The sequence below is a fragment of the Dicentrarchus labrax genome, unplaced genomic scaffold (genome assembly GCF_905237075.1).
Source record: "Dicentrarchus labrax unplaced genomic scaffold, dlabrax2021, whole genome shotgun sequence".
Lineage (NCBI taxonomy): Eukaryota > Metazoa > Chordata > Actinopteri > Moronidae > Dicentrarchus > Dicentrarchus labrax.
In genome coordinates this window covers 17,307,501-17,319,124 of record NW_026136712.1, presented here as the reverse complement: position 1 = coordinate 17,319,124, position 11,624 = coordinate 17,307,501, and the positions used below count along the sequence as shown (strand labels likewise).

Below are 11,624 nucleotides of genomic sequence, written 5' to 3'. Positions count from 1 at the left end.
AATAGAAACGGAACAAAAACGTTTCTCAGTGTATTTTTAAAGAAAAACTGATCCAGCTAAATACTAAATGTAACTGTAATCTGATTATGTCTTTTTCTTCTGTAGCTGTAATGGATTACAGTTACCTTTGTTTTGTATCCTGATTAAATAACTTGTAATCCATAACTACCCGACACTGAAGAAGCCAATCAACCATTAAGTTTTAAAGAATTACTAACACTAAAACATACGATGTACCTGTTAAAAAATACTGAATTTACTAAATGTAACTGTAATATGATAATTACAGTTACCTTTGTTTTGTATCCTGATTAAATAACCCAATTACATGTAATCTATTACTGCCCAAGCCTGGTTGTGAAACTGTGAAAAAGCCAATCAATCATTCAGTTTTACTAAATACTTACTTTTTCTGTAATTGTAATGGATTACAGTTACCTTTTTCCATTACCTTTTTTATTGTATCCTATTTACACAACTCAGTTACATGTAATTTGTCACTCCCTAACACTAAAGAAGCGAATCAATCATTTTAGTTTCAAAGAATTAGTAAAAATGTTATTTAAAAAAGTACATTTGATATTTTATACTAAATTTACTAAATGTAACATGTTGATGTATTTTATTCAGTAACTTTTATAGTATCCTGATTACAGTTATATGTAATAAGCCTGGTTTCACTGTTAATAAAGGTCTCTGAACGAGCAACTGTCTTCTCCAGAGTTTCACAACCGAAATCAACTCAATTGTAATTTTAATAACACTCAACCAAATGAAATCAACGTCGGGTTTTATTTTGAAAACCCGACGCCGGAAGTGAACCGTTAACGTCGTTCGACCGTTGACGCTGGTGTTTGAAGACTCGTCCAGCTCGCCTGCATTCCTCCTCTCTCTAAAGCCTGACCGATAGAGACAGAGGAAAGAAAAGAGGGGGGAAGAAAGAAAAAAATAAAAAAAAAACACCAATTATTATTCACAACCGTGTTGGATTTCTATGAACCGACTTCACAACCGGGAGCAGATAAAAAAACCTACCAAAAAACCCCCAAAAAACAGAAAAAACAAACCACGTCGAGGACTGCTCCTTTCGGACCTACAATAACGACACTAAAAATGGCGTGTTTTTCTTTTTATAAAGACGGGAGCTAACGTCGCGGTGCCGGGTGTAGGTCAGCTAGAGAGACGCAGCTTTCAGTGAAACAGCCTTTCCACGACGGATATCTCCTTTTTTTTAATTTCTTTTTCTTTTTTTCTAAATGAGGATTTTGCAAGATGGCTGATGACAGCTACCCCTAACAAGGACAGAAAAAAGCGACGTCCCCTTTAAGATTATCAGGGTATATAAATATATATATATATATTTCTATTAGTTTTAAAATCTATAAATCATGGCTGCTTTTTAAAGATAATGACTGTAGCTTGTGTTAGCAGCCACTGGGAGGGGAAAAAATAATTGTTTTTTTTTATTATTTGTTTTTATTTTTAATCTGCACCTGGGTAGAAAATGGTGAGGTGACGTCTGAAGGTAATTTACACGATTTTTAATCCAGATAAGGAAGTGAGGAAGAATATGTTGTTGGCTAAAGGTTGAGGCGACAATAAGGTGGAGAGCAAAGTAAGTGAAGGGGGGGGAGAAGAATATATATATATATATATCTATATATATATATATATATTAAAAAAAGAGGCCACAGCTGGATATAAATACTAGTAATAATCTGTGTGTCAGGAGATATTTGATAGAAAAGAGGCTCTGCAAACAGCAGCCAACATTCCTGCGGATCCTAAAACCCTTTGTTTTGTGCGCAGGAGCTGGACTCGACTATTAAAACGATTAACTATGCAGTAAACAGGCTGGTAGATGATGGCCCGGGTATGATTTTCTATTTAATGAGATTATAAAGGGGGGCTTTTTGTTGTCGAGAAAACTGGTTAACAAAAAAAAAAAAAAAAAAATAGGGGGAGGAAAAATAAGAATAAGACGAGGCCTTGTGTACAGAAATGCGAAGCCACATTGATCAGATAGAAAGGAGGTTTTTTTGAAGGGCTGCAGGTGACTGTGGTGTTTTTTAATCTGACCTGTGAAACTGCATTTGTCGTCCACTGCCGTCGTTGTATGTATGTATAATTAAATTGCAGGTGGAGGCTCCTCGGATACTTATTTATGATTCAGCGGACAAAAGCATTGCGCTGTGATTATTGAGGTGGTGTGGTTGGGGGGGGGATTCAAGCGTCCTTGAGGTCCTGATAAAAACAGATTCAGGGGTTTTTAAAAAGCTTAGTGTGTATGTGTGTGTGTGTGTGTGTCTGTGTGTGTGAATAGTAATCAGGGTGTGGACTGGAGCTGTCCCCCCTTTTTTTTTCCTCTTCTCGTTGGTTTTGTTGGTCTGAATTGGTCCCACAGTCAATCATAATCCGACGTTGAAGTGAAGGGAAGCTCTCAAAGGTAAGGGCCCGAAGCAGGCTGCATTAAAGGGGGTGGTGGGTGGGGGGGAGAGAGAGAGAGAGAGAGAGATATCAAGTGTCTTTTCATGTGCTATACAGAGATTGATTCACGATATCATGGGAGTAAATTGTTTAGATGTTTAGTTCTTCTGTGCCTTGTTTGCATTTCACGGTTTACCTGTAGCTGACAGGCTTTTTTAGCTTCCTGTAGGCCTATAAACACACACAGAAGCTGTAAAGGCAGGCCCACTGTGTGTATGTGTGTGTGTGTGATTAAAGAGGAAAGGAAAGCACCGTTTACTGTAATCTGTATAACGTCAGCCCCTGCTGTGTATGTGTGTGTGTGTTGAAATCACCAAGGTGTTGTCATCCTCGCCTGAAGCCTTCTCTGGTCAATTTTTTCTGGAATTTGCCTTCATGCTGCAGCAATAAGCAATACTCGGCCGTCTGTCAGGGAGACTCGTCTAATTTGGTTCACAAGGGTTGAAGTATACGGACTGATCTTTTGTTTCTTAAGGACGACACCGGCTCTGGTTTTAAAATCTTTTTCTCAAGACTCATTTAAAAGTAAAAACAAGGGTCAGGTTTCCTTTTTTTTTCCGAGGCCTAGAGGTTTGGTCAAAAGTGGAAAACCGTTAGTGTATGCCTGCCCGCACCATGATGGCCTCTGACATGGCTGAGACGTGGAGGAACTGTTTTGAGGAGGAGCTCATCTGCCCCATCTGCCTGCACGTGTTCTCAGATCCCATCCAGCTGCCCTGCAAGCACAACTTCTGCCGGGGCTGCATCAGCGAGGCCTGGGCCAAAGACTCCTCGCTGGCCCGCTGCCCCGAGTGCAATCATGCTTACACACAGAAGCCCAGCCTGGAGAAGAACCACAAACTGTCCAACATAGTCGAGAAGTACAACGCCCTGAGCGTGGAGAAGCCCACGACGCCGGCGCTGCAGTGCATCCTGTGCCGCCGAGGCCCGCCGCTCCCCGCAGTCAAAGTCTGCCTGCGCTGCAACGCCCCGTGCTGCCAGTCCCACGTCCAGACGCACCTGCAGCAGCCGTGCTCGGCCCTCGGTCACCTGTTGGTGGAGGCCGAGGCGGTGAAGGCCTGGACCTGCCTGCAGCACGACGAGTACAGGCTGTACCACTGCGAGGCCGAGCAGACGGCGGTGTGTCAGTACTGCTGCTTCGCCCGCTGTCACCCCAGCCACGGACACGCTGTCACCGACGTGGAGCTGCGACGCAACGACATCAGAGTAAGGAGAATTTTCTATACCACACACACACACGCATTCAAACTAACTTATTTATTCTTCTCCTCAGGGCGAAGTCGCACTGTTCACACTGTGACAGAAACAAAATCACAGCCGATAGTTTGACCTCATCGTCGAGGAAGTCATCGCCGTAACCTCGCATGTAGAGCTGAAACGATTAGTCGATCAACAGAAGGTCAAACTGCAAGTATTTAGATAATCGATTTAATGGTTTAAGCAAAAGAATCTGAGGTTCCAGCCTCTCAAATGTGAGTAATATCTTCAGTAACAGCTTTTAGGTTTTGGACTGTTGCTCCTCACCTTGAGCTCTAGCTCTAAATAGATTAATAGATAATAAATAGTTATTAGGCCCCCCTTCTGTGTTGCTCAAGTACCAAAACGTAGCTTTAATAACAGCATCACACAAACCAGCGGAGGTCATTTTTCATCCACTTTGTCCTCCTCAAGCAAACATCAGCAGAACAAAGGGGCATATTTCACTAAAAGTCCATCAAGCACTCGATCGTTTACGTATTTATTGAATCACTTTACTCAATCAAAAACCAAATTTCCCCCATTTTTAAGAAACAATTTGCGCCTGTGTAAGAGTCTTGTGCATTTTCCCGTTGTGATCCACTCCAGCCTCCATTCTCATCTGTTGGAATGACAAACAATGCAGCTGAGGGTGGAACAATGAGGGGCCCTCAGAGGGCCTTATCTCCCCAGCACAGGTGCATCCTAGCTCAGGGATCGCCAGTTGTGAGCAGGAGGGAGGAGAGGGGGTTGGTGGGTGGGTGGGAGTGGAGACAAGGGGAAGGGGGATTATAGTGATTTGTCACTTGATTCTGTGGTCTACTTAAGGTTTTTTTATTAACCTCTTCCTTTCCGGGGGTCGGATTGGTTTTCCTCCCCTGTTTTTTTCAGTTTTTTAAAGGGGTGAGTGTGACAGCGCGGTTTAGTCAGAGGGAGAACCACGAAGGCTTCACTGCTGACTGACTCATTTAGCTCACCCTACACCCTGTTTTAGGTGTCAACCGTGTCATGCTTGGGTGTATTTCCTGTTGGTAATGCTATGACTCAGCTTTATGTATAGTTAATCGGTTGCCTGGGGCACGGGAGAGGCCATCGGGTGGGACCTGGTCTGAATTTAAAAGCTGTATTAGCAAAATCCTTCACATTTACAGCTTTTCCTACATTATCCATAATCACGCTGGGTGAGAAGAACCAGATTAATTCTGTTTTTGACCCAGATATCAATATTTATCTGTAAAAATATGATCTAATATCAGCCAATGTTCCTTTTTTTTTACTGTCTCTTAAATATACAAACAGTTGTGAGCGAGATATGTGTTGAGACATGTTAGAGTTAAAAACTGGTGGGCGAGCTTTGTAATGACATTAGGCCGTTACGTTAAGAGTTACTGGACGTGGCATCAGTAATATTAGTTGACCTATATCAATAGTGCCGTTGTGTTTACATGCGTGTTTGTTTACATGAGTGTTGACAATATGATGCTAGAATAAACAGCACTCACACAACCTTCATGAGCCTTGGGCGCAAGCGTTTAAGTGTGTTTTCACGATGCTAAAACTATTTTAAAGACACGTTTCAATGTCTCACAGGTATATAAATATAGATACAGATATATAAATCACCATTACATCGTCACACATCCTCAGAATAATGAATAAAAGTTTGGCTGCATGTGAACAGGCTGATGTTAAACGATTATAATGTTGATTGTTGATGTTGACTAATGCAGCTCTAGTCAAAAGTGTTTATGTTATATGGTTATTGTAGTGTTTTTTATTCTCAATCATATATTGTTTTCAGCCTCAGAGATCCCGTATCTGTCGAGTTATAACACTGGTACACATTCTGCATTTCTCTGCTGCAACGTATCGAATGAAACATCCATAAATGCTGATAAATGCTGATGTATCCGCTGGAGCTAGACCAGGGCAGCAAACGCTATGTGTTTTAATGAGTGTGGTTATTGTTAAGGCCATCCTCTACTAAATAATTGATCACAAGACAAGATATGACACAGCCTAACCACCTCTGCACAACGATTTCCTGGAGGAAGCCGTGGACGTAGAAACCAGACAAAGAATAAGATGATTATATTGTGATTTTTCAGCCTTATAATCCATAAACATATTTTTAGGTACGTGTCCTCGTGGTAGTGATTACTAAGACATCCTCCATGTTGAATTGCAATCAAGGAATGCAGAGTGGACCCCCTGACTCTCTCCACACACACACACCCTACAGCGACTCCCCCTTCTTCACGTCCACCCCCCCCAAATTCACCTCACACCATCCACCAGCCACTCCAGGCGAGTGCCGACCTTCCCTCCGGCTCTGCTCTCCTGCTCTGGTGGCTCTGATGGAGAAGACACTGTGGTGAAATGACAGCTTAAGAGCACCCTCCCCTCTTTATACCCCACCCACACCCCCTTCCTCTCTCTCTCTCTCTCTCTCTCTCCCTCCCCCCAAAGGTATCCCATACATTTAGTTGCCACCCCCCTCTGGGACGCCTCGGCTCCTTCGACCCTGTTTTTCCCCTGGCTGCTGCTCAGAGCCTAACTCAATCAATCAGCACAACCAGGTCACAGTCCTGGATCTAACCATGCCGAGTGTGTGTGTGTGTGTGTGTGTGTGTGTGTGTGTGTGTGTGTGTGTGTGTGTGTGTGTGTGTGTGTGTGTGTGTGTGTGTGTGTGAGGGAGATATCTAGGGCAATGGTTCCCAACCATGTGCCACAGAGGCCCAGGAGTATGCAGGTTTCATTCCTATCGAGCTCTACAGCAGCTGATCACTTACGATAAAGTCAGCCGCTGTTTTGTTGGAACGATTGGAGAGATGATGATGATGATGATGATGATGATGATGATGATGATGATGAGGCATGTGGAAAACAGATTATTGACTTGCGGGATTAATTACAGATTCAATCCTCTTTTTTTTTTTTTAAACCAAAAAATGAAATGAAATTAAAATGAATTAAATATGTAAACAACTCTTGAATGAATCAGCATGTAATTGTTCAACTTATTTATTATTTATTAACTTAATAACCGTTAAATCTTCTTCTTGCAGCATCATTGATTCACTGTTTAAGGAATTTTGAAGCAAAAATGTTAAAATATTTGCTGGTTTCAGCTTCTAAAATCTGATAATTCGATTTTATTTGTCCATCAGTTTAATATCTTTAAGATTTTAGACTGTTAGTTGGTCAAAACGAGGATTTTAAAGACGTCAGTTGGGCTCAACGTTGTATAAAGACTAAAAACGAACTGATTAATCATTAATGTAAATAATTCGAATGATATTCCCGTCAGCCTCAGTTATTTCTGGTGCTAATTCGTAGCTCTAATTAGCTAAGTGTTAGCATGCAGACGTTAGCATTTAGCTCTTCTGGCCCTGAGCTGAGTCTCGTCGTGTGAATCTGGATCATACACATCGGCTTCACCACATTATTTAGCTCCGTACCGTCTGATCAACGAGCGTCTCATTCATTAAATGTTGATTGAGGATTATTCATATCTCACATTAAATATTAACAACATGAAGGATTAGTAAATCTGTGTCAGTGACGTTCCTCTGAGACGTACCGGATAGTTGATCCCGCACGGCGCCGTTAATTATGGTTTTTTATTTTATTTATTTGGACTGCGAGCTGAAGCCGGACGGGCATTTGGCCCGAGCGTGCGTCCGCTGTTGTTCACATTCAATCGTCGTCCTAGAAAATAACAAGTGTTGCCACGACGTTGCCACAGAAGTGCAGAAGAGGAGGTGCACTGGAGGAGGAGAGAGGAGGAGAGAGGAGAGAGGAGGAGAGCTGCTGGAGCCTGTTTATTTATCTCTGCTCGCTGCCCCCCAGCTCCCCCCAACATTAGTCCTCACTCACTAATGCAAACACAAAATAGCTGTTGGTTGCTATGACAGCACACCCTCCCTCCTCCCCCACAGGGATTGTGTGTTGGATGGAGACTAAATTAGCCGGCTCCCGGATCCTAATATCTCCTCATGGGGAGGGGATGCTAACGCTCAGCTGAGGTCACAACTTCCCAAAGCTTAATACTTTTCTTTCTTTCTTTCCCGTCTCCCTTTTCTACCCTCACAGCAAAGCCTACTGAGGCAGCAGGAGCGCGTGGAGGAACGAGTGCAGGAGATCGAAGAGCAGCTCTGCAAACTGGACTCTGACAAGTGTGTGGTGGAGGTACGTGTCCGCTCGCCGCACATTTGTTTTAAAGAGATTCTGCGCGGTTGTTGCGTAATACAAAAGGACGTTTTCAAGCGGTTTGATGTTTGTCTGCTCTACAGGACAGAGTCTGCGAGCTGAAGGAGGAGGTGCGTCTGCAGTACCAGCGGATGCACCAGCTCCTGGAGGAGGATCTCGGTCGGACACTGGAGGCTCTGGACCGGGCTCAGGCTCGGTTCTGCCAGGAGAACGCCGCCCAGGTTTTGGCTCTGGGGGAGCAGCGCCACGAGGCCCAGAAGCTGCTGAGCTCCATCCACACGGCCTTCAGTAAGGCAGAGGAACTGAGCTTCATGAAAAACACCAAGCCGGTTAAAATCCTCACAGACAGGTGAGAGGAAAAGTTGTCGGATTTTATAAAATGGACGTTTCTCCTTTTTTTTTTTTCGCCCCCGTGGGTCTGACGTCTTATCTTGAATGTCTCTTGGCACTTGTTGCAGGTCTCAGGCATGTGTGGGCAGCAGTCTCCCTCCTTATAAAGTGGGGAATCTAAACTCTAAACTATTCCTCTCTGAAATCTCAAAGAGAGAGAAGAGCTTGAAGAGAACGCTGGAAGGTAAAGATCCCTCAAAACACGTTTATCAGGTTTTTAATCCCGAACATTTACAGACAGGAATGTGTTTTTATTTCAATTAACACTTATCTCCTCTTATTTCCCACCTTTTTCCTCTCCCCCCCTTCTCTCTCTCTCTCTCTCTCTCTCTCTCTCCCCCTCTCTCTCCCCCCCTCTCTCTCCCCCCCTCTCTCTCTCTCAGCTCCCCTCACACCTCCCTCGACCTTCCTGCAGTCTGTTCCTGCGTATCCCAGCGGTCAGAGCTCCGGCTCCGGCGCGGAGAAACGGAAACATTCCACTGCCTTCCCAGAGGGGAACGGGAACGTCGGAAAAAACGCCGCTCCCGGTTTCAAGGACTCTTCTTCCTCTTCCTCATCTTCTTCTTCGTCGTTAGCCAAACAGCCCTACCTGGGCTCCGGCTCTGCCTCTGGAGAAGGCCAGTCTACCAATCAGCAGCCTCTCGGCCCCTGCGGCCCACCTCACATCGGCGAGAGCGGCGGGACGGGAAGCGGAAGCGGCTCTCTGACCAACCACCATTCGGGCTCCGTGTTCGGCTCCTCGCACTTTCCTCCCGGAGGCAGCGGCGCCTCGCACTCCTCCCAGCAGGCCGTGCTGCCTCAATACGGCGGCCGTAAGATCCTGGTGTGCACGATGGATAACTGCTACTGCTCCGGAGTGCCGTCGGTGTCGGGCCACCGCAGCCACCCGCCGTACCCGCGCTCTGGCTCTTTCCCCTGGGTCAGCGCCCAAGACTACCCCCCTCCTCCGGGCCTGGCCTCTGGAGGTCCGTCCATGCAGGGCTTGGCAGTGAGGGACTGGATAGACGCCTCACAGACACACAGACATGCAGATTTTTACGGGCTGTATGGGCAGCCCTCTACAAAGCACTATGTCACCAGTTAACAGAGTAGACACACACACACACACACACACACACACACACACACACACACACCTGGATATAGAGACAGGCACCAATAGCACACCTTTACCGTCATATTAACCGGAAAAAAAACACCATGCAGTTATACTATACACACATTAAAATATTTAAATTTATATCCACACACACACACACACACACACACACACACACACACACAGATCTAGAACATGTATACACATTCGGGGGCAGGGTTTGATCTCTTTGTGTTTTTTATTTCCGTTTTATTTCCTTTTTATTTCTCTCTCTCATGTAGTGTAACTATAATGCAGCCGCTCACTCTGGCACAACTTAGCTCAGCGTTTGTTTGTTTGTTGATTTTTTTACACATAAACAAGAAATGAGAGAGGCCTAAGAGGAGAGTGTGACATGCATCTGTTTTTATTTATAGGGGTTAGGAGACGGATTGATAGAAAAATGAACTTTTATTAGGAAATCTTCTCGTGGCGTCTTTCACGGCTTTCTTACTGACGCTGAAGGGAAAAGAGACCGAGCAGTGTTGACCTTTCCAGTTTAGCGCCTCATGTTTTCTCTGATATAATCACCCCTCCAGTTGTACTGAGGTCAGTTGCCTTATGTTATTAGCATCATATTTCTCTCTGCCCAGCTCAGTTTGATAGATTTCCCCCCCCATCATTGTCTCTTTTTGATTTATTTTATTTTTATTTTTAAGTCGTCGTGGCACCTCTTCCTTTCTTTGCTGAGTTCAGGGATGGATCGTACGGCTTGAACACAAAACGCTCTTCCATGGAACACCCACAATGCACTTGTGGACTGCCTTGTAATGCCTGGACTACAGATGCCGACCCCCCCCACCAATAGAGCTGCATCTGAAGGGGCCGGTCGACCCTGGAGTTTTGGGAATTTTGGCTTATTCCTAGCACTCCCTTCCTGCTTCCCAGGCTTCCCACAGGACAGAAAAAAAACCCGTGTTCTGACAAAGACTGTTTCATTTAGTTATTCCTATGACTTTGTGTTATTTGGTACATCTGTAGGTTTCACGCTTGTCTAGAGAGACTCTTTGATTTTAGAGAAAAAGGCGAGACTGGACGAGAACCAAACGAATCGAGCATCTGGAGGATCTGATGATGCTGTAATTGTACTTCCTGCAGGGCAAAGATGTCACTTCCTCTCAATAAGCACACAAGCTCTCGGCTTCCTGTTTGCTGCTGAAAGCATGCAAGGAAGAGTTTTTTTTAAAAAGCACTCAAAAGAAGAACAATAAGGGGGGATTAAAAATGTATGCAGTTTTAAAAACAAAAAAAAAATGGAAAAAAAATGAGTGTATGAAAGAAAAAAGACGGCGGGAGGAATTTTTTTCATGAACTTTTTCTAAAAGAAAAGACTGGACTGCGAGGTGTAAGCAACTGTCATCATCCTAAAACGCGGCTGTTGTGACGGTCGTAACGTAAAGATGAGAAAAAAAACAACATAAAAGTATCTTTTTTTGTAAATATTTTGTGAAATGGAAAAATTACAGACGTGATTTGGAGGTGGATTCCAAATAAACGAACAAATTTAAAAACCCGTCTCTGCTGTCAACTCTGTACGTGTAAAAGTTTTATTTAAAGGATTAATGGATCAAAACAATCACAGTACTTCTCCACTCCTGTACCCTGTTGAAGACGTGTGAATATATAATGTCAGTAATTTCCTAAAACAACAATATTGTCTGTTGTTTGAAGGATTGATTGTAATAATATTGGTGATCCTTTAACTGTTCGTGTACCCAAACACTGCTGCACTGTGTTTGGAGAGGTAGAAGTTGGTACATTATCACAGTACCAGGCTGCTCCGATCAATATTTATTATCTGTATCAGAAACATAACGTCACAAGTTATTGAGTTTCTGACTTCTAAATAGTGTTTATGTCCACATAAAAGTCTTAATTACAACTGGGAAACAAACCAAAAAGCCAAACAAAGTCTGTTGTTTAATGTAAATACAGTGTTTTATTATATAATACATTAATTAATATGAGACTCTTACACACAAATACGTCACATTAATCAATTAAATCTGGTTTTGGTTTATTGGGGTTTATTGAAAATAAGAAAAATAAAGAATCTCAGCACTCGTCCATCCATTACCTGTAATTATATTAAAGATTATAGATTATATTTAATCCTCTGGAAGGTGGCGAGAGGCAGAGTCCTCCCTGGGCGGCTCACACC

General features: G+C 43.6%; 1 protein-coding gene across 1 annotated transcript; it reads left to right on the top strand.

Annotated features, from left to right (window-relative positions):
* Nucleotides 1-837: 837 nt before the first annotated feature.
* On the top strand, nt 838-10,974 carry trim8b (tripartite motif containing 8b). Its single transcript, XM_051417571.1, has 5 exons — nt 838-3,693; nt 7,819-7,914; nt 8,019-8,284; nt 8,394-8,509; nt 8,709-10,974. Exons 1-5 carry the CDS (start codon nt 3,088-3,090, stop codon nt 9,407-9,409), a joined length of 1,785 nt encoding a protein of 594 aa, XP_051273531.1. The 5' UTR covers nt 838-3,087; the 3' UTR covers nt 9,410-10,974.
* Nucleotides 10,975-11,624: the final 650 nt, after the last annotated feature.